Source organism: Podarcis bocagei (genome assembly GCF_964188305.1).
Source record: "Podarcis bocagei genome assembly, chromosome: 14".
Classification (NCBI taxonomy): Eukaryota; Metazoa; Chordata; class Lepidosauria; order Squamata; family Lacertidae; genus Podarcis; species Podarcis bocagei.
In genome coordinates, this window is record NC_138139.1 from 15,392,877 (window position 1) to 15,420,725 (window position 27,849).

At 45.0% G+C, this 27,849-nt stretch overlaps 1 protein-coding gene across 2 annotated transcripts; it reads right to left on the bottom strand.

Moving 5' to 3' along the window:
• Positions 1-355: 355 nt before the first annotated feature.
• Positions 356-27,693, bottom strand: FSD2 (fibronectin type III and SPRY domain containing 2). Of its 2 annotated transcripts, none has more exons than XM_081170027.1 (14): positions 27,569-27,693; positions 26,393-26,638; positions 23,061-23,411; positions 22,014-22,109; positions 20,433-20,666; positions 16,792-16,814; positions 14,838-14,959; positions 14,035-14,199; positions 12,998-13,132; positions 11,342-11,495; positions 9,925-10,058; positions 9,169-9,301; positions 2,667-2,843; positions 356-1,199 (listed from the first exon to the last, which is right to left on the bottom strand). In XM_081170027.1, exons 3-14 carry the CDS (start codon positions 23,376-23,378, stop codon positions 950-952), a joined length of 1,941 nt encoding a protein of 646 aa, XP_081026153.1. In that variant the 5' UTR covers positions 23,379-23,411; positions 26,393-26,638; positions 27,569-27,693; the 3' UTR covers positions 356-949. The 2 variants fall into 2 exon arrangements, with proteins under 2 accessions (XP_081026153.1, XP_081026154.1); XM_081170028.1 differs by having other exon boundaries at positions 26,393-26,633; positions 27,569-27,685.
• Between the last annotated feature and the right edge of the window lie 156 nt (positions 27,694-27,849).

Genomic DNA, 27,849 nt, shown 5'->3' on the forward strand with positions numbered 1-27,849 from the left:
CTGCTGCAATTTATAAACTTTACATGTTGTAAAGCATGGCACACATCAAGGCTGGTGGGGCGAGGCTAGCAAAATTCAAACAAAGAAAGGATTGAGTATTTGGAGAAATACTTCTTAGAGGAGCTTTGGGGTGCTTAAAGAACATGCTCTATTATGCTAGGCTGGGCAACCTGTGGCCCCCCAGGTTTTGCCAGTACTCCAAATCCCATCATCTCTGACCAGTTGCTATGCTGCTTGGGGCTTATGGGAGTTGGAGTCCAACAGCCTCTGGCGAGCCACAGATTTCTCACCCCTGCAGAATGCAACTGGATGCGAAGTTGTGAAAGAGCATCCTTAAAGAGTACAAACAGCAGCATCTGGGTTTTATTTTATCTCTTCAGTTTTTACTGCAGGTGGCTCAGTGCCTCCCACCTCGCACTATCGATATTCACAAGCAATATCACAAGCTTTGACTTGCCTCCCAAACTGCTTATTTAAACTGGTGCAGAGATGGCTAAGCAGAAAGAAAGAAAGAAAGAAAGAAAGAAAGAAAGAAAGAAAGAAAGAAAGAAAGAAAGAAAGATCCAAATGACGCTTACATGCTCTTTGCAGATGTTCCGTGGAAGCCGCAGCAGTAAGGACCACTGACAGTTCATAATGACCCAAAGATGCACAGTATAACAAGCTTATAATGTAAGTAAAAATTAACATATCTTTCAAGTTATTATTTTCTGTCATTTTGAGTTTTGCAGCTGTGTAATCTGATGTGGCAGCTTTGCTTAAAATTTCCTATGAAAACTGCTTTGCTTTCAAAGAAAAGTGGGATATAAATGTGTGTGTATTTTTAAAAAGAATAAAGCAGGTGGTGTTTTAAGGGAGAGAGTATGGTTGTGACACTGTGAAGCTGTAGGTTTTAATAGAGTTATGCAAGAGTCAGGCATTGCATGCATGCCAAACAGCTGCCCCCGAATCACGAAATCGCGTAGGTAGGCATCGCAACGCCATTCAGAATCCGGAGTGTGCCAGGCTCCTCTAGAGCAAAACAAGGACACACAAAGTCCTGAAAGTGGTTGTGGAAGGTGTACAGGTGTTGCATAATATCCGTGTTAAAAAACGACAGGCTCCCTTTGTCGTAATCAAGCAGAAGTCCAATCCTCTGGGGAGGGACAGTAATCGTAATTTCTGGAGTCATCCCATTGTTCAGAAACTCGTAGGTATGTCTGTGCAAGAGAGAGAGAAAATGCATGCAATTAGAAGCTCTCAGAGCAGACTGAGTTTTGGTTTTTTGGTAGGTACAGTGTTCTGCAAAGTGTCACTGATGCGATAACAGTGCATTAGTGGTAGATTTTTACTGGACATCATTCCAGTTCTATTAGCTGTTTTGCTATGCTTCTCCACTGTTATTTCATTTTTGCCTCCTGGGGCGGCACCCATGAACTGTTACTGCAAATAATAATAATTATTATTTATTATTTATACCCCGCCCATCTGGCTGGGTTTCCCCAGGCACTTTGGGCAGCTCCCAACAGAATATTAAAAACACGATAAAACATCATACATTAAAAACTTCCCTAAACAGGGCTGCCATCAGATGTCTTATAAAAATCAGATAGTTGTTTATTTCCTTGACATCTGATGGGAGAGCGTTCCACAGGGCAGGCGCCACTACTGAGATGGCCCTCTGCCTGGTTTGTTTATTAGTTTGAGCAAGTGCTTTATAAATGTTCTATTTTTTAAAAAAAAGTGCAGGAGGGAAAAAAATTAACCAGAACTTTTGTGATATAAAAAGTGACAAGACTTTCAGCAGGAAGGTATGGGAACATGCATATACTGTATTGGAAATTAAGCAGCACATCCAGCTATGAGCTTTTGCAGGTGCAAGATCGTTTGAAAGCAAGATCGTTTATGACTGGGCAGTTGCACCAGAAGATGCTGAAAGTGCCATGGTCATGGGTCTGAACCCTGTAGAAGAAGAAGAAAAAGAAGAGTTTGGATTTGATATCCCGATTTATCACTACCTGAAGGAGTCTCAAAGCGGCTAACATTCTCCTTTCCCTTCTTCCCCCACAACAAACACTCTGTGAGGTGAGTGGGGCTGAGAGACTTCAGAGAAGTGTGACTGGCCCAAGGTCACCCAGCAGCTGCATGTGGAGGAGCGGGGAAGCGAACCCGGTTCCCCAGATTACGAGTCCACCGCTCTTAACCACTACACCACACTGGCTCTCGTATGCACTATATGGGTGCATATTCCTGCATTGCAGGAGGTTGGACTAGATGATCCATCGGGTCCCTTCCAACACTATGATTGCTAAACCACTGAGCCTCTTGGGCTTGCCAATCAGAAGGTCGGCGGTTCGAATCCTCGTGATGGAGTGAGCTCCTTTCGCTCTGTCCCAGGTTCTGCCAATCTAGCAGTTTGAAAGCACGCCAGTGCAAGTAGATAAACAGGTACCACTGCGGCAGGAAGGTAAATGGTGTTTCCATGCGCTCTGACACTTGTCACAGTGTCCCGTTGCGCCAGAAGTGGTTTAGTCCTGCTGGCCACATGACCTGGAAAGCTGTCTGTGGACAAATGCCGGCTCCCTCGGCCTGAAAGCACCACAACCCCATAGTCGCCTTTGACTGGACTTAACAGTCCAGGAGTCCTTTACCTTTACCGTTTACCTATGGCTTGGAAGTGTTTGTACCTGGAAGAGTTGACTGTGTGCCTCATACACCAGGAGGCGTGGCTTGTGCCCAGATAGCTGTCACGAGAAACATTTTCAAAAGCCACACCAACACGGTATTCTGTATTTTCATTGACGTCCACCTCCCAGTAATGTTTGCCTTGGAACGGTATTGGGTTTCCCAAGATAGCGATGGATCTGGCAAAAGGAAATGTGGAAAATACTGTATATTCCCTTGCTATAGAGAATATCTGAAGGTAGCCAACATCTGTGACAGGGGTTCCTGACTTTTGGTGAGTATATTTGGCTATTTGAAGGTGTGCTGTGAGCACCACCCTTTCTGGTCCCACCCCTCCTCCCTCCCTGGATCGGTTCCCTCCCCGAAAGAAAGAAAGAAAGAAAGAAAGAAAGAAAGAAAGAAAGAAAGAACACACTTTGCTTTTCCAAGGGATCAGGGTAAGAGTCAGGTACAGGTGGGTTAACCTGATCCTTGAAAAACACATAGAGCTGAAAGAGGAAGTGGGAAAGAGTGGCACCGTTCCAACTTCCTCCTTCAACTCCGTGTACTTTTCAAGGGCGGAAAGGGCAACCGCTCTCACCACCTCACCGCAAGTGAACGGAGGAGCTCTCAGAGTCTTTACTGGCACCAGGAGAACACCATGTGCCCTGTTGATGGCGCTTGAACCTTATCACAAGACCACTGGATTTATGAGGGAGCATAGATATGATTCAACGTGACCCTGACTTCTGTGTTTATAGCAATTTTGTTTGCTAGGAAATCAGTGGCTTAAAGTTATTCAGCGCCCATTTGCCCGGTGGTATGCCTGTTCTGTAGTAATCACAACGATGAGGCTCACAAGCCCAGGAATGAGGAATCCTTGGCTGGAAATCGTGCTGCATTTTAACTGTTAACTCTGGAACAGAGAATGCAAAATGGTGCTGTTTGGACAATGCTGCGTTGAATGATGCATGCGGTGACTTTTGGTGGGGAGCCTATTTGCAACAATCTGAGGACATGGGACTACAATATCCTAGTGGTGAAGGCAAAAAGTGCAATTCGTGTGCATTCTTGTTGGAAGATTAGTCCTGCTGCAAGGGGTAAAAAAAAAAATATGGATGTACCGTGCCATATTAGAAGCAAAAAAACTTGTTTTGATGAATTGGAAGAGCGGCAAAAAGATCCCATTGAGCACATGGATTGACAATATGGACAGACTAGTTACATACAAATGAATTGCATATCGACGCAAATTAAGAATGGCTAAATATGAAGAAATCTGGAAGGAATACTTAAGCGATAAGGCGGAAAGTGGTGGGAAGTAGGGGGAGGAGAGGTGGGGAAATATTGTTTAAAAGGTGTAGTTATAGGTATCTCAGTACTCAAATCTGAATTGTTAAATTGTGTTATTAGTGTTATTGTGGTTTTTGTTGTATGTGTTTTTTGTGGTTGCTGCTTGTATGGAAAAAATGATTAAATAAATTAATAATAATAATAATAAATATTAGTCCTGCTGCGTTTAATGGGCTCTCTCCCAAGTATGTAAGCATACGATTGCGGCGTCCGTCTGTTGCAGTTTACTGTCATAGCAAATACAGGACTTAGATCAATAAGGCACCTGATTAGCAGTGCACAAAATTCCATCACAATGTATAGATGGTATGTAACACCAGTGAAACTTGGTAAGATGTATAAAGTCAGTAATAAATGTTGGAAATGTCAGGAAAAAGAAGGAACATTCTATCACATGTGGTGGGAGTGTAAGAAAGTGAAAAGCTTCTGGGAAATGATTTATAATGAGATGAAGAAAATGTTGAAATATACTTTTGTTAAGAAACCAGAAGCATTTTTATTAGGAATATTAGGGAATGAAATTAAAAAGAAGGATGTGAAACTATTTAGGTATGCAGTGACAGCAGCTAGAATTTTGATGGCCCAGAAATGGAAACAGGAAGAAATGCCGACGAGGGAAGAATGGAGAATAAAATTGATGGAATATGCAGAAATGGACAAATTAACGGGGAAAATTTAGAATCAACGTGATCAGAGATTCACCGAGGACTGGAATAAATTTACAGAGTATACAAAAAATGTATGTGAGAAGCAAATAACGCTTGTTGGCTTTCAAGAAGCTCTGTGAAAATGATGGATAGAAATGTTGCTTAAAAGATATGATAAGATTAAGATTGTTAAAGCGCAATATAAATTTAAGAGATGTGAGTAATTGTGATTATATGGAAAATTGTCAGATAGGTTGAGGGAAGTCTAAAAGATGTATATGTTAGAAGTGGATGTTAAATATGGATGGAATGTATATTGGAAACTGAATAAAAATTATTATAAAAAAAATATTCCATCACAAAGATTATAATTTATCCGCATAACGTAAACAGAAATTAAGAGAATTATATATACAGAACTTAATACATTGCCATTTTTAGCATAACAAGAAATCTTACAGTGCAGTTCTATGCATGCTTACCCAGAACTAAGTCCCACTTAAGGCCACATTCACGGCATATATTTAAAGCAGTATCATACCGCTTCAAACAGTCATGGCTTCCCCCAAAGGATTATGGGAGCTGTAGTTTGTTAAGTGTGCTGCGAGTTGTTCAGAGACCCAATTTTCCCCTCACAGAGCTGCAATTTCCAGAGCTCCCTGTGAAGAGCAATTGACTGTTCAGCAACTCTGAAAATTATAGCTCTGTGGTACCATAGTGATTTAAATGTATGGTATGAATGTGACCTTGGCCCTGCTCAGAACAGACCCTCTGAAATTAATGAGCCTAAGTTAGACATGCTTATTAACTTCACTGGGTCTACTCTGAGTAGGACTAACCTTGAATACCACCCAGTGTTTAATGGGGTTCTTCCATAGGGATAGCAGCCAAACAGGGTAGAGGTCTAGGCTGACCCCTCTTTCTCCTCGTTTTAAGTGGAACTGATTCATTTACTCTCTGGTAAACATCACCCAGAATTGTCAGCTGTATGCAGTGGCGTAGCGTGGGGGGTGCCAGGGGTGCCGGCCGCACCGGGCGCAACATTTGGGGGGGCGCGTTTGGCCGGCCCTCCTCGAGGAAGCAGGAACCCCACTGTCCTCGGACCTCCTCCGAAGGCTGGCGGTGGGGCAGAGAGACCTCCTCCCGCTGCCAGGTTTCGGAAGGCTGCTCTGAAGCCTGGCGGTGGGGCGGAGAGACCACCTCCCACCGCCAGGTTTCGGAAGGATGCTCCGAAGCCTGGCGGTGGGGCGGAGAGACCTTCTCCCCGCGCCAGCCTTCGGAAGGCTGCTCCGAAGCCTGGCGGTGGGGCGGAGAGACCTTCTCCCCGCGCCAGCCTTCGGATGGCTGTCCTGAAGACTTGTGGTGGGAGCAGTGGCGTAGCGTGGGGGGTGCAGGGGGGCCTGCTGCACCTGGCGCAACATCTGGGGGGGGCGCGGAAGAGACTCGAGTGCTAAAATCCACGGGTTAGGGGGCGCAAATTACTTGCCTTGCCCCGGGTGCTGAGAACCCACGCTACGCCACTGGCTGTATGTTGTAAGGAGGAATCTTTCGGGAGGGGTTGTTATCTGCATATCTGTTTGTGTATAAGCTAGCGTTGCCATGGCAATCACAGCAAATTTTGGAATTAAGTGGGAGGGAAGACACTTGCCTGCTTCCTGTAGAATCTAGTAATGTGCAAAAAAGCAAGAGATTGCTACAAGGACCGCATCGTGTAATTAGGCTGACTTTAAAACCCTCACAGCTGTGCAATTAAGAGCACAGAGTTGTGATGGAATCCAGCGACGCTCGTCCTTTTCTTTTTGCATTTTGGGCTGTCTGGAAGCCGAGATGAGGGGCAAACGGGGCTCACAGCCATGTCAGACCAGCATGCACAAACACTTCTAAAATTACAGGATTCCCCCATGTTTTATGGAACCCCAGAGCAGTGGCGTAGCGTGGGTTGTCAGCACCCGGGGCAAGGCAAGTAATTTGCGCCCCCTAACCCGTGGATTTGCGCACCCTAACCCTAACCCCCAGATGTTGCGCCCGGTGCGGCCGGCCCCCCCTGCACCCCCCACGCTACGCCACTGCCCCAGAGGAATGCCGGAGGGGAGAGGAAATTCATTCACAACATAAATGGCATGCATAGTGAAATGTGACAAAATGGCTGAGGCAATCCAAGTTTCCCTCAGAGTAAACTGTCCTGTCAGAAAAACCAGAATGTGTTGGCTCCGCCTCTCGCTTGCTCTGACTCCACCCACTTTTCACGCTCCCTGGTTTCTACCCCACCAATCCCAATGTCTGAAAGAGGAGGCAGACATTTCTTATTGGTTTTTGTTTGTTTTTTTTACTGCACTTGAGCACAGATCGGAAGAATCTTTATTTGCATGAGCCACTAGCAATAGCAATAAAATAAAATGTACTGAAGATAGAGGTAAAAACTTAACTATGCAAAATACATTTCGGAGATTTACACCAATAATCAAGTAATAGATCTTATTCTAATTGCCCCTGCAAAAAAATTTGGAGTTTTTCTTGTCACCTGATTATCTTGATCTGCTAGAAAAAAGGGCTTAGTAGCAACGTTTGAGCGGCCCGGCAGGGACAATAATAGAGGGGTGAAAACCTCACTCCTCAAATCTTTATAAAGAGTGCAAGCCAGAATCACATGAGCCGCTGACTCAATACTGCCATCTCCACAGGGACAACCGTTTTTCCAGAGGAATTTGAGCACACTTCATGGCTGGCTTGCCCCAAAAGTGTGTCTGAAAACCATCCTTTACTATTACAGTGGTACCTCGGGTTAAGTACTTAATTCGTTCCAGAGGTCCGTTCTTAACCTGAAACTGTTCTTAATCTGAAGCACCACTTTAGCCAATGGGGCTTCCCGCTGCTGCCGCGCCACCGGAGCACAATTTCTCTTCTCATCCTGAAGCAAAGTTCTTAACCTGAAGCAATCTTTCTGGGTTAGCGGAGTCTGTAACCTGAAGCGTATGTAACCTGAGGTACCACTGTATAGTAACCCTTTGAGAAGGCATTTTTGAAAGGTGCATGTTATGTACTAAGCTTGTATCCTAGATCAATAGGCAAGTAGGATCCTAGAAAGCAACAACTGATTGGCTTGCAGGAAAAGACCAATCAGGCTCCAGGAGGAAGTTAATCAGCCTATTAGGCTAGTAGGATGCAACAACTGATTGGCCTGCAGGAAAAGACCAATCAGGCTCCAGGAGGAAGTTAATCAGCCTATTAGGCTAGTAGGATGCAACAACTGATTGGCCTGCAGGAAAAGACTAATCAGGCTCCAGGAGGGAAGCAGAATCAGCCAATCAGACAGGACTCATTGTGTAAATAATGTATATAAAAACCTGAGGTTTGGGGGGCAAGTCAATCACTGTTTTACAAGCTGCAATAAAGAGCATGAAATCACTACAGGACTCCTAAGTATATTTCAGTGCAAATCCCTGCCAAAGAAGAAAAGGTGAAATAAAATTAGAAGAAATGGAGGCAGTGAAAGATTTTACTTTCTTGGGCTTCATGATCACTGCAGATGGTGACAGCAGCCACGAAATTAAAAGACACCTGCTTCTTGGGAGAAAAGCAATGACAAACTTAGACAGCATCTTAAAAAGCAGAGACATTGTTAAGGGTTTCAGAACTTACAGGGTTAAAGAGTTCTGAGTGACGTCTCACATCTTGAGGCGTGGCTGCAAGACGCATTCGGGAGTGGTTTTACTCTGTGTGTTTCTTTTCTCGTACGCAAAGCGAGAGGGAAGATGTGTGAGCTTTCGCCGGGTGTGATTTATGATGTTATGCTACACGATTAAAGGCTGAGAAGATAAGAGAAAGCCTTGTGTGTGTTCTGAATTATTACCCACACACTGCAATCGCTTCTAACTGCTGTGATCGCTCTGCTAACCGGCCAAAGAGGCAGAAGGATGTTTGGGTCGGCACGGACAGTTTGCAAGCTACGCAATGGAAGAGTGCCGGGCTCCATTTTTGGCCCTCTTGGCCCTCTTGGCCGCCATAGACATCACCTTGCCAACAAAGGTCCGTATAGTTAAAGCTATGGTTTTCCCAATAGTGATGTATGGAAGTGAGAGCTGGACCATCAAGAAGGCTGATCGCTGAAGAATCGATGCTTTTGAATTATGGTGCTGGAGGAGACTCTTGAGAGTCCCATGGACTGCAAGAAGATCAAACGTATCCATTCTTAAGGAAATCAGCCCTGAGTGCTCACTGGAAGGACAGATCCTGAAGCTGAGGCTCCAATACTTTGGCCACCTCATGAGAAGAGAAGACTCCCTGGAAAAAACCCTGATGTTGGGAAAGATGGAGGGCACAAGGAGAAGGGGACGACAGAGGACGAGATGGTTGGACAGTGTTCTCCAAGCTACCAGCATGAGTTTGACTAAACTGCGGGAGGCAGTGGAAGACAGGAGTGCCTGGCGTGCTCTGGTCCATGGGGTCATGAAGACTCGGACACGACTAAACGACTAAACAACTAAACAACAACAAAGCCTATGAAACAGGCCTATAGATTCCATACCTTGTAAAGCTGTTTTCACAGAAGGGCCATTCACATTTGGGACTCTCAGTTTTGCAACATGCAATTGTCAATCCGTCTTCTAGCACAGACAGCAAGGGGTGGGCTGTCTCCTCATTCAGAGTGAAGGAAGTGCCTGTGAAAGGATGGAATATGGTAGCTGGCAGAGATCGCGGAACCTTGCAAATGCAAACAACTCCTGTATGATGGCCCCCTTCGCACATGCCCAGCGTTGCTCCCCTGGAATTGGGGCCTACCATGCCAGGCCACAAGCCACCCACCCCTTCCCAGGACTGGGTAAGCAGCCATTCTTCCCATACAGGTGTGAAGAATTGTTCTTGTAATTACTACCCAGTATGTTTCCGAGCACAACTCAAAGTGTTGGTGCTGACCTTTAAAGCCCTAAATGGCCTCGGTCCAGTATTCCTGAAGGAGCGTCTCCACCTCCATCGTTCTGCCTGGACACTGAGGTCCAGCACGGAGGGCCTTCTGGTGGTTCCCTCGCTGCGAGAAGCCAAGTTACAGGGAACCAGGCAGAGGGCCTTCACAGTAATGTCACCCGCCCTGTGGAACGCCCTCCCATCAGATGTCAAAGAGATAAACAACTACCTGACATTCAGAAGACATCTGAAGGCAGCCCTGTTTAGGGAAGTTTTTAATGTGTGACATCTTAGTGTATTTTTGGTCTTTGTGGATACCCAGCCAGATGGGCGGGGTATAAATAATAAATTGTTGTTGTTGTTGTTGTTGTTGTTATACCTGTGCTTAAGATGGAGACAGGCTCGCTCCGCTCACTGGAACCTCCCATGTTGACTGCTTTCACAGAGAGCAAGTAGTTGTGTCCTGGCTCCAGCTGAATCAGCGCTTCACAATTCGGAATGCCAACAATGGACCTGGAGAGAGAGAAAAACAGAAGGAAACCTAACGGATCACTGTTGTCAAGGGAGCATAAAAGGCATTTGAGGAAGAGTGGAGAAATGAGGCAGAAAGAGTCCTCCCTGACCCCCTCCACATCTGTTCTGATGTTGGGGTCAAAATCAAAATCTTAGGAGCGGGACAAAGGCAGCCATCTGAGGTGAGCCAGGAACCAGAAGCTCCAATCAGCACAAAGCGTGAGAAGACAGATGTCTGAGTGGCTAAAAGCCCCCTTTTCATGCTGATTGGTGGCTCTTGAGTGGAGACTGGATCCCTACTGCAGAAATAGCAAAGGGTCTTTGACCCCTTGCAGTCCCCAAGACCCAATGGTCTCAGCGTGGGTCAGGTGTGCCTACTGTAAAAGAAAGGTAAAGGTAAAAGACCCCTGGACGGTTAAGTCCAGTCAAAGGCAACTATGGGGTTGTGGCGCTCATCTCGCTTCAGGCCGAGGGAGCCGGTGTTTGTCCAAAGACAGCTTTCCGGGTCACGTGGCCAGCAGGACTAAACTGCTTCTGGCACAACGGGACACCGTGATGAAAGCCAGAGCGAATGGAAATGCTGTTTACCTTCCCGCCACAGTGGTACCAATTTATCTACTTGTGCTGGTGTGCTTTCAAACTGCTAGGTTGGCAGAACTGAGCAATGGGAGCTCACCACGTTGTGGGGATTCAAACTGCCGACCTTCCGACCGGCAAGCCCAAGAGGCTCAATGGTTTAGACCACAGCGCCACCCGCGTCCCTGTGCACCTACTGTAATGTATGTATTATCAACTACCATATTTTTGGCTCTATAAGACGCACCAGACCATAAGACACACCTAGTTTTTGGAGGAGGAAAACAAGAAAAAAAAATATTATGAATTCCAGAAGCCAGAACAGCAAGAGGGATCGCTGCGAAAGCAGCAATCCCTCTTGCTGTTCTGGCTTCTGGGATAGCTGTGCAGCCTGCATTCGCCCCATAAGACGCACACACATTTCCCCTTACTTTTTAGGGGAGAAAAAGTGCGTCTTATAGAGCAAAAAATACGGTGAATACCACGAAAAAGGCACGTGGCCTTTTTAAGAGAAACAGCTATGACCCAGGAGACCTGCTGTAGAGAAGCTTTCTGCCTTGTATGCAGCCTCCCAGGCCTTATCAGGAATGAAGTTTGCTAACCCTTAGCTCAAAACTCCATCCTTCCCCTTGGCTCTCTGGGCGTTTTGAAAGACATGGCCCGAGCTAAACCGCGGCATTGCATGCCTCTAATACTATGCAGCTCACTCAGTAATGATGTTCCCGTCCTCTCCATCTGTCAGCTTGGACAATTCAGCAGTGTAGGAGTCAACAGGATTTGTGTTCCCAGATTCCCAGCGCACCAGCGCTGCGTGTTCACAACTCTGGATCTCCTTCCTTTTGAGGACAGGTGCCAAAGGAGCTTTTAAAAAAAGAAGAAGCAGATAAATATTTTTTTCCTGAGCCATTTGGTTATGAGATAAAATATGAGGGTTTGTCTTTTAAAAGTGTTATTAAGGTTTTCATTGATTAACTTAAAAACAAAGATCAAAGACACACACACAAACAGATCAGCCCCTCCACAATGGTTGGGCTTTCAGCATCCTCTCAGATGATCAATTCTTCTTGCCCCCCTCCCCTGCTGAATATTTACATTCATTTATTCCTTTATTTCATCGCAGTATTTATATTCCACCATCTCATGTAAAATATCAAGGCGGTATTCAGCACTTTATGCAAATATGATGAAGCATTTGGAACTCCCTCCCACTAGAAATCAGGCAGGCACCATCCCTGCTAAAGTTCAGGCTCCTGGTTAAAACAATTTCATTTCAGGTGGTCTTTGCATCATGAATTCTTATTTAATATTTTAAATTTTCCTCTCCTCATGTTTTTGTTTCCATTATTGAGATTTTAAATTTCTGAGGTTTAAAGTGCTTGAAGTTTAATAGATGTTTTACATTTTGTATATTTTTTATCGTCATAAGCTGCTTTGAGACACAGATGATTAAAAAGCGGGATATAATCTTTTAAAATATCTATTCATTTCTTATTTTTATTTCTTTATTAAATTTGTATACCGCCTGCCCTATACCTGTAGATCTCACAACATAAAATCACAATATAAAAAACCCCAGAAAATAAATAATAAAAACAAAAACAAACCAATAAATAATACAATTATTAATATCCATAAATATATAAACAAACAAAAATAAAATACTATACATGCAGTACAAAATTATCATTAAAATGACTGGCTAATCTTGAGAAAATTTAAGCTGAGTAGGCCTGTGGGATGCAGGTGCCACTGTGGGTTAAACCGCAGAGTCTAGGACTTGCCGATCAGAAGGTCGGCGGTTCGAATCCCCGCGACGGGGTGAGCTCCCGTTGCTCGGTCCCTGCTCCTGCCAACCTAGCAGTTCAAAAGCACATCAAAAGTCCAAGTGAATAAATAGGTACCACTCCGGCGGGAAGGTAAACGGCGTTTTCGTGCGGTGCTCTGGTTCGCCAGAAGCTGCTTAGTCATGCTGGCCACATGACCCGGAAGCTGTACGCCGGCTCCCTCAGCCAATAAAGCGAGATGAATGCCGCAACCCCAGAGTCGGTCACGTCTGGACCTAATGGTCAGGGGTCCCTTTAACTTTACCCTTTAGGCCTGTTGGCATAAAAGGATCTTCAACAGATCCTTGAAAGTTAACAGTGTGATTGCCTGCCAAATTATCTTCTAGAAAAGGCTTTTATAGTGTTGTTTTGTTTTTGTAAGCAGCTCTGGTGGGATGTAACTATTTGAGATAAATAAAAAAACTTGCAGAGTTCAACAAACTTTAGCTGGTTCACGCCCCACTTCTGTAGACTTCGCTTCGTTCAAAACTCAGGAAAAGGTGAATGTCAAAAGCCATTCGAAATCTGAAATGCATTTACCTGTGATATAAACAGCTCGTTCACTCGCTGAGCCGACCCCGGCTTTGTTGAGGGCTTTCACCCAAAACTCATACTGCGCGTTCGGCGCCAGGTTAGTAACTGTGCAATATGTTTCTTTCACGTTTAGCATAAACGCTGCAGTGAGAAAGCGGAAGATTTAGAAAGTTATTTTAAAATGGCATTTTCCGAAACTCACTTCTAAGCAGGAACCCTTTCAATATCTGCTGCACCATTTCATAGTTCAGTGGCGGGAGCCTCTCAGCCAGATTTAATTTTCAAATAAAAACAAAGATAATGCTTTGTATTTTCCTACTGGCTCACCAGTTTTTAAAAAGGTTTCAGGACCCCAGACAACCACCTCGACAGGTGCTTGAAATTATAGCTCTGTGTGTGGGAAACTAAAGTTCCCAGAATTCTTTGAGGACAGTCATGGCCACAGCTGTCAACTTACAGATTTGAAAATAAGGGACCAGAAGCCTTGAAAATAAGGGATCAGCAGCCAAAATAAGGGATTTTAGTCGACCACCTGAAATACGAAGTTAAAAGGGGCCAGATAATTTTGGAGAGCAACGCCGGTTTTTAGCCCTTCATTTCCAGAGGTTGCTGCTCAGGACACCAGCTGATGAAACACTGCAATTAAATAACTACAAGCAGCAACCACTTTTCGCGCAAAACGAAGTCCAAGCTACGAAGATGCTCCCCTGGACAGAGATGCTCAGTTCGGCGGCCGCGAGGAGGATGGCAGCGGAAGAGCCCAAGGCTCCCACCAGTCCCAGCGGGGAGGGGCTCCCGGGGGCCGAGGCTGGTGAGAGGAGGCCGGAGGGGGGCAGGCCAGGCAACCAAGCAACACAGTTGGAGCCTCCCTCCTCCCTGGCCGGTAGGGAGGGAGGGAGAGGAGCTGCTTCCTTTGAAACCTGGGAAATTTAAGGGACATCATCAATAAGGGACAGCAGTGGGACATGGTGCTGGGATAAGGGAGTTTCCCACCAAATAAGGGACGGTTGACAGCTATGGTCATGGCGTATAGGCAGCCTTACCGTCCTGCTCCTCTTTTGATGTCTCGTTGCTCACTCGTTTGTAGTACAGCTGGTAGCTTTCGACAACATCTTCTGAAAAGAAGCTCCAGCAGACTCTCACGGACGTACCAGTAGCAGAATTGGGATCCTGGGTGTTCATTACTGGGGCACAAGGAGGCAAAGGAACTGGAACAGGGAGGGCGGAAGGGGAAAAAATAATCTGTTAAACAGAATTCACATGGGGAATTCCAAAGATAAGCAACGCCACTTAACAGAAGAAATTGCTTTATATTTTATGCTAGTTGTCTGCCTGGTTTAGTATTTAGTCTACACCAAGCTGATGATGGGGAGAACCACCAAGGCCACATTTCTTTTTGGGCAATCTCCCGAGGGCCACATGACAGTGGTGGGTGTGGCTAGAGACAAAAGTGGGTGGAGCAATATATGTAAATTTTCACTTTGTACAATAGATTAGTTTCTACGTACCCACCCACCCCAGCTCTTTCTTCCATTCAGACAAGAAAGAGGTATTATTGTAACAACAACAACAACAACAACAACAACAACAACAACAACAACAACAACAACAATTTATTTATACCCCGCCCATCTGGCTGGGTTTCCCCAGCCACCCTGGGTGGCTCCCAACAGAATTAAAAGCACAATAAAACATCAAACATTAAAAACTTTCCTAAACATTGAGTTCAAAGACACTTTTCAGCCAGGCAGAAATCATTGGGGCACAAGCAAAGCCAGTAAGGGGTATGGACGGGGGAGAATTCTGAGGGTCAGATAGAAACCAGAAATAAATACAATGAAAATACCAGGGACTGAATTAATGGAGTCCATTAGCTCCTGAATATCAGAGAAATCTATCACCCGGGCTTCAAAGTTTGTCGGCACTGAAAGATCTATATCCACGTCCTTTTTCAAGAAGTCGACCAATCTGCAAGTGCCAGAGAAATGGAGAGTAAGACAGCAACTCTAAGAGCTTGGCTATATATTAATGTCTCATATTTTTTCATGTGTGCGTGTTTGTGTGTGTTAGAGATAGATATAAATCTGTTATGTCAAAATCATCCTCATCATTATTATGTACGGTATACAAGTGGGATCTGCAACAAAATGTTGCAGTATGGACTGCCCCTGTTCAGAATACTCCATTCCTTTCCCCCATCTCTCATGGCTTTCTCTTCTCCACTCAGCGATCAGTTAGCATTCTGTGTCCACTGAGCATGCTCAGTCCTCATGGGACTACTGGGAGGCATTCCCCCCAGCCACCTTTAGTAATTTCCCCCCCTAAATAATTTTTGCACTTCTGCTATTCACGCCTGGTGATATGCCCATGAATGGTGGCAACCTAAGCTACATAAGGACTGACACTTGGAAAGTTGAGTTTCTTAGCTGCTATTTAATGCTTTTGTCCCATTCTTCTGTCAGATGAATACTTAAAACAAATTACAAAAGAAAGAGCAATACTGTTATGTACTGAAGTTCTCACCCTGGGCCAGCAGGGGGATACTGTAGATAGTTATGCAAATAAGGGATCGAAAGTGACGTTCAGTGATTGGATAGTTTTAGAAAATTGTTACAGTTACGTTGTACTGGAGCTCTATATAAGCAGGCTGACTGAACCCTTCAGTTCAGTTCTCTTCTGGCCTCTGAATAAACAAGAGCTGTTTGAAGAATTGCTGTGTCATCTGCTATGTTCACCCACAACTTAATAAATACAATATGGCCTTCCCAAACTTGATGCCCTCCAGATATTTTGGCCTACACCTCCTGCTAGCCCCAGCATGGCCAATGGCCAGGGATGATGGGCATTGTAGTTCAAAACATTTGGAGGTTGAGTAAGGCTGCAATTGGACAATATTGGAACCACAAATCAAACACAGACCCTCCAAGTGTCCCTATTTTCAGGGACATCCCTGATTTAGAGAAGTCATCCCGGTTTCTGATTTGATCCTGGAATGCCCCACTTTTCCTTAAAGGTAAAGGTAAAGGGACCGACTCTGGGGTTGCGGCGCTCATCTTGCTTTATTGGCTGAGGGAGCCGGCATACAGCCAGCATGACCAAGCTGCTTCTGGCAAACCAGAGCAGTGCATGGAAACGCCGTTTACCTTCCCGCCGGAGCGGTACCTATTTATCTACTTGCACTTTGACATGCTTTCCAACTGCTAGGTTGGCAGGAGCAGGGACCGAGCAACGGGAGCTCACCCCGTCGCGGGGATTCGAACCGCCGACCTTCTGATCGGCAAGTCCTAGGCTCTGTGGTTTAACCCACAGCGCCACCCGTGTCACTTTTCCTTAGGATGTCCCTATTTTCATCGGAGAAATGTTAGAGGGAATGGAGTTATCCAACCCCCGAGCCGTCTGAAGACAACCCTCTATAGGGAAGTTGTGTGTTTTTATATGTGTTGGAAGTTGCCCAGAGTGGCTGGGGCAACCCAGTAAGATGTGTGGGGTATAAATAGTAAAATTATCATTATGGAATGGGACGTCCCTATTTTCATTGGAGAAATGTTGGAGGGGATGCAAACACAATCGTTAAAAGTTCACTTTGTGACCATGGGATGGTGACGACGACTCTCAACCCAAGCTATCTCACAAGTTGTTGTGTGGATAAAAGCTGGGGGGAAACCATGTCTTTCACCCTGATCCATTTGTAATAAACATAAGGGATGGACACAGGCTCTGAAGCATAAGAAAGATATTCAGTATATTCATCTTAAGTACGCAGGAGGGTGAGGAACTACGAATTCAGGGCTTGATATTACCTGTGGCTTGTAGCTACTGCGGCCTGTAGACAAGAGAGGCAGAGAGAGAGAGAGAAGGAGAAGCAGGAGAAAAAGATGGTTTAATGATAGGAACACATTATAATCAAAATTAAAGGGGCACAGGAATGTTAAGGTATGCAACAGCAACAACAAAGGTTTTGCCATTTAACCACAAAATACTATTGTTCATAAAAATGGCATCTGTTGATCTAATAACTTGGAACTTGACATACATGATTTACCTGAAGAGGTCTATGATATGCCGAATTTCAAACAGATATAATAAAATTACCACAAGTTCAGCAGGTTAAAAAGTGCTGAAAAGTGACACATTTCTTCTTTCTAATCCACTTATCATATATTTATTTCCAATTTTGGTGAAAACTACTACCGTACTTTATTTTGGCTTGTCAAGGAAGGCATGCTTCCATGAAGTTTGCTAAAGTTCTGAGCAGCCGTTATAATAATAATGATGATGATGATGATAATAATAATAATAATAATAATAATAATAATAATAATAATAATAATAATAATAATAATATCTTTATTATTTATACCCCGCCCATTTATAATCTTTTGTTGGAAGCCGCCCAGAGTGGCTGGGGAAACCCAGCCAGATGGGTGGGGTATAAATAATAAAGATGATGATGATGATGATGATGATGATGATTGTCTTCTAACACCTCTCAGCACTCTTAAGAAAAGCAGTTCCCAGCATTCTTTGGGGGAAGCCATAACAGTTTAAAGTGATTTAAAGGTATAGTGCAGATGAGGGACTAAATTTAGATATAATCTTCTGGGTTCTCTTCTGGCCTGGCACAGTTTGGAAAGTTTTATTGGGGGTGTGTGTGTTATTATTTGGAAGACAGCCTTCCTTTCCTCCAATTCAAATTAAAAGAGAATAAAGGTGTTGCTAAAAATAGCAAAGAGAGCCATTGTGGAGGACTCTTAGGTAAAATGCAATTTCTTCTTTTATCTCCTTCTCAAAGATTGCTGCGATTGTTATATAAAAAGCCTTCTTTCTCCCCCCCCCCCCTGCACTCCGGCTACACGACAGAGCAAAATTACGGTGATCACTCACAGGAATTGCAAATCCCCTGCTATGTTCTGAACTGAAGTACCTGTCTATAAAAGGGCTTTTCTCAAAACGTGGTCCGCTGGCTGGATTCATGAATCAAAATGCAGGAGATTTCTGTCACCTTTCAGCAAGTCAGTATTAAACCCATTCATCAAATCAATTCAGTGTGTGTTTGTGTGTGTGTGTGTGTGTGTGTGTGTGTGTGTGTCAACAACCACTTGCTGATGCGTTTCAGTTGTGCTACGTTTATCAACAGTATAATTTGTGACACTTTGTGCTGCTCTGATCTGATTGGAAGCAGGGATTCAACCCCACTGTGCCTATCTTCTTTTTTTAATTATTATACATTTTTATTAATTTTAACATATCATTTCCAACAGTCATTTAGCATAATTTCTGGTCTTATACAATATTTTGGACTTCTGTCAACAACCTCTGAAGATTTCCCATTCTTTATCACTTATTCTGCATTTCTTAATTTCTCTATTAATTTTAATTATCATTAACTAATAGTTCTCTTCATAGTCTTCCTTGCAATATTTCACCTAATCCTCCTTACATAACTTCTTGCGGTCCTACTAGCGTGATCTGTTTATTACAATGGCTTTTCAAATACTTCAAATATTTACTCCAGTCTTCTAAGAATCTCTGGTCCCGCAGGCTTCGACTCCTTCCTGTTAATTTATCTCATTCTGCATAGTCCATTAATTTCATTTGCCGCTCTTCTTTCGTCGGTAATTCTTCTTGCTTCCATTTTTGTGCCAATAATATTATTGCTGCCGTTATTGCATATAAAAATTATTTACAGTCCTGTCTGTTAATGCCCTCCCCTACAATGCCAAGTACAGTGGTGCCCCGCAAGACGAATACCTCGCAAGACGGAAAACTCGCTAGACGAAAGAGTTTTCCGTTTTGGAGGTGCTTCGCAAAACGAATCTCCTATGGGCTTGCTTTGCAAGACGACAATGTCTTGCGAGTTCCTGCGGGGTTTTCCCCCTTTCCCCCCCTTTTTCTAAGCCGCTAAGCCGCTTATCAGCTGATCCGATAAGCCGATAAGCCGCTAGAAGCCGCTAGAAGCCGCTAATAGCGCTAATCCGCTAATCCGTCAATGGGCTTGCTTCGCAAGACGAAAAAACCGCTAGACGAAGAGAATCACAGAACGGATTATTTTCGTCTTGCGAGGCACCACTGTAAAACCATTGTGCCTATCTTCAATCAGAAGCACCCCATCAAATTCAATGGAGCTTAGCCAGTGCTATTTTTCTAAAGAAACAGGTGCTGAACCTCACCATGAACGCCTTCCTTGCTCTCTTATAATGGCACCCACCTGAGGGGTGCCAGAACCGGGTTCTGTTGAATTCCAGCTGAAAAAAAGCCCTGGGCTCAGCTCTCCCCACCCTCAAAATATTCAGTGTTGGAGAAATTTACCCTGCAATAGACTGGCCTTCACCAGCTTCTGAAGCAATGCTTATGTCTCCTTTAATTCAGCATTTAAGAGAATGCCAGTGTTCAGTCTCACAATGGTTCTGATTGTCCTTGTTACAGAAGAGCTGCTTTTTCCCCTTTCAGTTTCTCTTAAGCCGCTTTGTGGGTCCAGTCTTTGGGACAGAGGCTTGCGAGTACGTACCCTATATTGAAAGCACATGGCTTCCTCCAAAGAATCTTGGCATCTGTATGTATAAAATGTCACAGTGTTCCCAGGGCAATTAACAAGTACCGTATTTTTCCGTGTATAAGACGCCCCCATGTATAAGACGCCCCCTAATTTTTGGGGACTCCAAATTAAGAAAACAGCACCCAGCACTACCCGTGTATAAGACGAGCCCCAATTTTAAACCTAAAAACCTAGTCTTATACATGGAAAAATACGGTACATCTATTTAAACACACACACACTCAAGAACCAAAAAGCAGTAGGCTTTTTAGTAACTGCTGAATAAAATGTGTCAGGTAGGCCATTTATATAATCCTCATAATATCGCTTGGAGTTTCACAGAAAACAACTGCCAGAACCTCAGTTTCTACCAGAAGTCACATTCAGAGGTTTGGCAGGGCCTCGGACGTCGTTCTAAGACCTTGCAGGGTCTTGAAGGTCACATCCAAGTCCTCACAAGACTTCCGAAGGTCCTCTGGGAGGTTGCGTTGGGGCTCCGACATAACTTCCGGTAGAAACTAGAAGTCACGTCAGAGTCCCATGTTGTGGGTGCTAAGCACCCACAATTTTGGGTGGGTGCCCTGGCACCCAGGGCCCCCTAGACCTGGCGCCTATGATCACAGTTCCCTCTAAAGAATTCTGGGAACTGCAATTTTTTAAGGGTACTGATTGTTAGGAGACGCCTCACAGAGCTACTATTCCCACCACTCTTAACAAACTACAGTCTCCAGGACTCTTTAAGGAAAGTGGGATAAAAATAATAATTCTCATTTAATTTTAATTTGCTTACAGACTGTCTCATTTGCATTTATCAACTGACTCTTAAAGCAAAACAAAACAGATCTGAGGTTAAAGACTACGTAAGTATTTTATCACTGGTTATTTCCATCGCATACATCTCCTTACCTTGATCGCATTCACTTTATTTTCACCTTGGCTGAGATCCTCAATGGTTTCCATCAGGTCTTTACATGTGTCCAGGTTGCCTCCACAGCTGACCAGCTGCTCATACAATCCTTCCAGCTTCTCCTTCTTTTCTTCCCCCAAAGCCTGCATGACTTCCTCATACCTTTGCTCAAGGGTCAGCATGAGATCATTGTAGCCCCTCTCCAAGTTCTGCTCCTGCCTAGCAAAATTCTCCTGGAAAGAGAGCATTTCAGGGTTGGAATGGGTTTGCTGAGCAATTGCCACCCAAAAGATCCACGAAGGGACCTACACGACAAACCTGCCCTGGTTCAGCCATAATAGTTTTTTTTAAAAAAAGAAGAAGCAGATTTTCCAGCTGCACAAATTTCCCACCAGACACCCCACACTAAAAACAGAGAAATCTGAATGAACACAAAGCGCGCTTTGCTCTTGGAATCAGTGGCAGTTTCTCCATAGGACTCGGTTGTTGTTATCTACTACGCAGCAACGGTTCATTTATGGGTCTGTCTTAATTCAGTAACCTGAACAAACATAAACCCCTGCATTGCATAATGGGACAATCTACAAAAAGGCAAACACAACATGCTGGCTAATAACTTAGTAAATATATAATCGGTATGATGTCATTCAAAATATACGAATAAGCCACTTCAAAATAATATATATATCATACAACACATCTCACAAAAAATACAAGTAACCGCAAGTTGTTATATGTATCAGAGTCAAATAAAGGTTCAAACAACCAATGAATAGCTTAGAGATGTTTTCCTTTGAGACTTGTGTGAGACGCCTTCCGTTGAGAGATGGTTTGGTGTTCATTGATTGTTTGAACCTTTGTTTGACTCTGATACATATAACAACTTGCAGTTACAGTACTTGTATATTTTGTGAGATGTGTTGTATGATATACATATTATTTTGAAGTGGCTTATTCGTATATTTTGAATGACATCATACCGATTATATATTTACGAAGTTATTAGCCAGCATGTTGCATTTGCATTTTTGTAGATTAATTCAGTAACCAACAGAGGTGCAAAACTTCAAGGGTATTTACAAAGGCAACCCAAACATTACCTGCCTGAAGATGAAGAAGGAGGAGAGCAGATTTCAGCCCCAAAGAAAAAGGTATTTTAACATGGTTTGGCAGTTTAAGGAGGAGTTCAGTATGGATGGGGCTTGTCTGATCTCTCCTGGTAGGAAGTCCCATAAAATTCGGCCCACAATCCTCAACCTGTGGTTTCTAGTGGATACGCACCATGGGGGACTTCTAACAGTGACTCCCCTGAAGACCTCTGTGACTGAGCAGGGATGTAAGGGATCAGGTCATCCTTGAGGTATCTTGGGTCCAAATTACTAACTTAATACAAGAACCTTGAACCCGGTCTTGTAGCATGTGAGCAGCCAGTGCCAACCTTTGAGTACTAGAATTATGTGCTGGCAATAGTCTATCTCCAACAACCGTCCAACCGCAGCATTTGGAAAACCCAAAGGTAGCCCCACAATCAAGTATTGAGGTCCCATTCTTGAGGTTTCCAATGCATGAAGATGTCTCACCTCGATGGTGATAAAAATTTCCTCCAAGTGGCTAGAAAAGCTCTCCAGGTGAGTGATCTGATCTTCCAGTCTGCATAAGTTTTTCCGAAACTCATCCTATTCAAGAAATGACAGTGTTTAGCATACTAGATTATCGTGGAAAGAGAAACCCCCTCCTTCCTTTTTTATATAATATTTTTTATTAATTTTAACATATAAATTATAAAATGTACCACAAAACTTATCACTTATACAATCTTTTTAGACTTCCGTCAGCACCTCTGATGATCCACCGTTTTAACCACTTCTTATGCATTTCTTAACTTTATATTGCCTTTACATCTCTTAATAAATCATCCTTCCCCTTCTCCATTTTTACAATACTTCTAATAATACTCCTCACAAAACTTCTTGCAACCCTACAAACGTCGTCTGTTCTTCACAATTACTTTTCAAATAGTCCGCAAATTTACTCCAGTCTTCTGTGAATTTCTGGTCTCGCCGGTTTCGAATCCTTCCTGTTAGTTTATCTAATTCTGCATAGTCCATTAACTTCATCCTCCATTCTTCAATCATCGGTAACTCTTCTTGCTTCCATTTTTGGGCCAATAATATTGTTGCTGCTGTTATTCCATATAAAAAGAGCTTACATTCCTTTCTATTTATGTCACTCCCCACAATGCCCAATAAAAATGCTTCTGGTTTCTTTATAAATGTATATTTCAACATTTTTTTCAACTCATTATATATCATCTCCCAGAAGCATTTCACCTTTTTACATTCCCACCACATGTGATAAAATGTTCCCTCTTTTTCTTTACATTTCCAACATTTATTACTGACTTTATACATTTTCGCTAGCTTGACAGGTGTAATATACCATCTATACATCCTTTTCATCACATTTTCCTTTAGGGCATTGCATGCAGTAAATTTTAAACCTTCCTTCCATAATTTCACCCAATCACTCAGCTGTATATTATACCCAAAATCTTTGGCCCAGTGAATCATAACCGACTGAAAGCCCCTCCTTCCAGACTGGATTGACTAGTTTTTCATTGTCCCCACCTTTGCAATTTCCACCACGCTGCTAAGAGGAATGACCTCGTGCTCACTGTGGTCGCCACTCTGCTGACCATCGGCTCGGATCGGGACGCAGCATGTAATGCAGTATGTATCTTCCCCTTTGTCGCTCTCTCTTGCGTTGCCCAAGGAAGGCAACCTTTGCTCCTCTGCACCTTGAGTCTTACTGGTTTCGCACAAGCCCAGATCTCGCCTCCGGAAGGGCTCTTCCGAAAAGAGCTCCAGGTCTTCAGCTGAGTCATAAAGCTCCAAGTGGTAGAATCTGGGGGGTTCTGCCTCGTTCTCTTTGGATCCCGTGTCCATTGCAGGAGCGAGAAGGCGGGATGCCAATCTATCCTGCAGAGAGAGTTGTTTGGGTTATGAGCAGTGAGGAACAAAATGCCACAAGATGTTCAGAACAGGCAGAGGGAGAGCTGCGTGGCCACAATGACACAAAGGAAGAACAAAATACAGTGGTACCTCGGGTTAAGAACTTAATTCATTCCAGAGGTCCATTCTTAACCTGAAACTGTTCTTAACCTGAAGCACCACTTTAGCTAATGGGGCCTCCCACTGCTGCCGCACCGCTGCTGCGCAATTTCTGTTCTCATCCTGAAGCAAAGTTCTTATCCCGAAGTACTATTTCTGGGTCAGCGGAGTCTGTAACCTGAAGCGTATATAACCTGAAGCGTCTGTAACCTGAGGTACCACTGTATAAGCACTTTTAATAGGCAGGAGGAGTTACTTTTGTGTAGCGAAAAAGCCAAAGTCCTGGCATATCTTAAAGATTTAAATCAGGGGGTTTTTGGTTGTTGTTCTTAGCCTGGGGGCCACATGACATTCTGTGCAATTTTTCGGGGGCCTAATGACCAGCGGTGGGCAGGACCAGAAGAAAACGTAGGTGGAGCAACAACAACAAAACGTTGCTTTTGTACAGGTCCGCTCACCTTCTGGGGTGGGTGGCATTCCACCGGGCACCCAGGCTCTCATAGTGACCCAGCTAGGGGGCAGGAGATTGATTCCCCCTCAACGCCAACCCCCTCCATGTCACCCCTGCCCGGCCATTCCATGCCGGCAGGGGGTGTGGCCGCAGGTAATTTAAACTGTGACGTGGCCGGGGGCTTCCCACTCTCACCTCCACGCCAGAACTCCTTACCCACCCACCCTCTTTTTAAGTTTTGGTTTGACATGACCTTGCTATGGACAAATGTCGGCCGCCTTGTTCTTGGGGCTGGGTAGGAATTTTTCCACTTGGCAAATTGGCACCGGCCATTTGGCTCTCGCCTGCCTTGTAGCCATCGTCACAACTTTGCAAGGTTAGGCATTGGGTAAGCCTTTGTTTAAGGGCATCCTGTTTTGATAAGGGCATCCTGTTTAAGGGATCCAGGGGTGTGGATTCTGTCCGACGCCCACGTGTGAGCTAGGGCCATGCCACTACCCCAACAGGGACCCCCTCGGGGTGTCCCTATTTTATGTAAGTCTTAGGGTTCCCCCTTCTGGTGGTTTGCCCTTAGTTTGACTCCCTGTGGACGGGCGGGAGTCAAGATATAGCCTCACATCTGTAACCAATACAGTGGTGCCTTGGGTTACATACGCTTCAGGTTACATACACTTCAGGTTACAGACTCTGCTAACCCAGAAATAGTACCTTGGGTTGAGAACTTTGCTTCAGGATGAGAACAGAAATTATGCTCCGGCGGCGCGGCGGCAGCAGGAGGCCCCATTAGCTAAAATGGTGCTTCAGGTTAAGAACAGTTTCAGGTTAAGAAGACCTCTGGAACGAATTAAGTACTTAAGCAGAGGTACCACTGTACAGTCATGGCCTGTTTAAGCCCATAATCCAAAACACTCATGGTGTGTTTATTAATCAGTGCGGAACTACAGGGCACGCAATGGGCTTGTTTCCTCATTTGAACACATTCTTGTCTATCATGCAGTGGCGTAGCTAGTTGCTTGGGCGCCCGTGGCGGCACAAATGCCCTGCACCTGGGGGTGGGGCAAGAAGCCCATGGGGTGGGGAAAACTGGGGCAGAGCACTCTGTGCAGAACTTCCACAGAGTCTGCAAGCCCCACGTTGCTGTTTCGGGCAGCGTGGAGCCTGAGCCACTGCGTCACTCCCCAGGAGAGGCGTGTGGCTCGGGTGCACTGCAGGCCCAGGCCCCACATTCACTGCCCTCAGTGATGTCCCCCACCCACTGCACCCCACTTCCTACGCCACCACTATCATGCAAGTAGCCACACAAGAACACTCAAAGAGGATGCAAAGCAGGACTGATGGAAAATGTGGCTCAGTAGAGTGTTTGGTGTTAAAGCTATGGTTTTCCCAGTAGTGATGTATGGAAGTGAGAGCTGGACCATAAAGAAGGCTGATCGCCAAAGAATTGATGCTTTGAATTCTGGTGCTGGAGGAGACTCTTGAGAGTCCCATGGACTGCAAGAAGATCAAACCTCTCCATTCTGAAGGAAATCAGCCCTGAGTGCTCACTGGAAGGACAGATCCTGAACCTGAGACTCCAATACTTTGGCCACCTCATGAGAAGAGAAGACTCCCTGGAAAAGACCCTGATGGGGTCCCCAAGGAGAAGGGGACGACAGAGGACGAGGTGGTTGGACAGTGTTCTCGAAACTACCAGCATGAGTTTCACCAAACTGCGGGAGGCAATGGAAGACAGAAGTGCCTGGCGTGCTCTGGTCCATGGGGTCACGAAGAGTCGGACACGACTAAACAACAAAAGGGTGTTTGGCCTGAGGAGAGTCCCGATAACCTTATAAAGAGGCCTGGAGTGAGCAACAGAGACTCAAGACTCCAGGACTGGCATGGACCTCTGTCCCCCAACAAGGTGCCAACTCTGGGTTTTGTCGCTGTGCCCTTTCACCCTCTACCACAAGTGGCCTTCCAGTGGCCTTGCTGACCAAGGATCCAATTCAGGCCATTAAGAGGATTTCACGATAGTATAAACTTTACACTACAAAGCCATACATTTTGTTTCGGGTTGTTTTTTTTTACAAACATGTAATTTCAATTTACAAAGCATGAATGCACTTTCATAACTACTGCATGCAGAAATATGCTCTCGTTATCTTTTTATGCCGCAGTCCAATTGCTCACATTTGTCTAAGTTTATTGAGCAGCATTTATTAAGCTGAAGCAAAAAGTGTCGTGACGCACAAATAAAAGACGCACAGGGGAAAGGGCACAAGGAGGAAAAAGGAGGAAAATGGAAAATAAGACTCAAGACTCAGGCACCCATTTTTAAACAATCGCTCCTACACTGAACAGCTGCGCCAGTTCAATCTACCATAATAAAAAAGGAGAATCTCACTGTTCTGAAACTTGCCTTCTGTGTAAAGATTCCACAATTTCTTCTGGTGCCCAGATAGCAGTAAACTTCACATTTGTCTCTCCTGACAAACCTTGATTTTCATACGAAGGCAGTTCTCTGCCAGGTTTCTAGACGGGCGACTGCAGACTTTTTGCTGTAACACGAGACAGCCGCTTCTTTCTGAGAGGGATGTCAGCAGCGATGAGCAAAAGCGACAAATATAGACCACCACCAGCTCTCGTTGCAGGGGAAGATCCTAAACTGTCACGGAGGAGAATGTCAGAAGCTGCCGGGAAAAGTTTGAAACCCCCTTGGAACCCATTCACAACATCCCGCCACCGTTTAATTCCCTGTTTTCCCAGTTTTCACGCATGAATACTGTTGCTCAGCGAGTCAAAATGCCATCACATTTGCACATCAGGAAAGTTTCAGCCAGGGCCAGATGAAGACATGCTCAGAGCCTAAGTTATGGCAGATTTAAGAGGTCCCATAACGTTACCCAAAACTGAGTTTAATTCAAAGACGGAAGTCAATGAAAGTAGAATAACCTTTGATGTCTGTGCATAAGCCAGGAAAGAGGCAATGATGGAATCAGAGCCAGGCTGAGACATTTTGCTGCCACAAAAGCTCCCCCCGCCCCCAATCTGTACTCCCTCCCCCTAGCACCATACCTGGCCCTGCCATCACAACTGCACCCTCACCTGTGGCTGCACCCGTGTTGCTGCCACAAGACAACAACAGCACTGAGGATGCAGTGGCAGTAGTAAGGGCAATGGCCCCTCCAGGTGGCAGGTAAAGGTAAAGGGACCCCTGACCATTAGGTCCAGTCGTGGCCGACTCTGGGGTTGCGGCTCTCATCTCGCTTTATTGGCCAAGGAAACCGGCGTACAGCTTCTGGGTCATGTGGCCAGCATGACGAAGCCGCTTCTGGCGAACCAGAGCAGCGCACATAAATGCTGTTTACCTTCTCCCCAGAGCGGTACCTATTTATCTACTTGCACTTTGACATGCTTTCCAAGTGCTAGGTTGGCAGGAGCAGGGACCGAGCAAGGGGAGCTCACGCCGTCATGGGGATTCGAACCGCCAACCTTCTGATTGGCAAGTCCTAGGCTCTGTGGTTTAACCCACAGCGCCACCCACGTCCCCCAGGTGGCAGGGGGAGAACTCAAATCGCCAAGTGGGTGAGAGTACCTTTGACAAAAGCCAAAATTATTACAAGAATTGCGCACGCAGCTTGCAGGCTCCTGCTTGGCAGTAGCCAGCTGCAAATTCTAGCACAGACTGTCTGGTGCGGTGGCTCTCCTCCCCTCTTCCCCTTTCCCAATTAACCTCCATCTCCAGGGCTCAGTCATGCTTAATGACATCACCGTGGCCTGGCCCCCTCTGTGACATCACCAGGGACCACCTTTAGACCTCAGATTTGGGCCCTGAAATCTCAGGGACTGGGATGTTCCCCTACTGAGTGTGTGCAG

Excerpts from the sequence above, each read along its gene's own strand:
- FSD2 (XM_081170027.1), bottom strand. The coding sequence starts at position 23,378 with ATGGACACGGGATCCAAAGAGAACGAGGCAGAACCCCCCAGATTCTAC. Across the intron at positions 9,302-9,924 it reads TGTCTCCATCTTAAGCACAG|GCACTTCCTTCACTCTGAAT; the intron begins GTATAACAACAA and ends ATCCTTTCACAG. Across the intron at positions 1,200-2,666 it reads CACACAGTCAACTCTTCCAG|ACATACCTACGAGTTTCTGA; the intron begins GTACAAACACTT and ends TCTCTTGCACAG.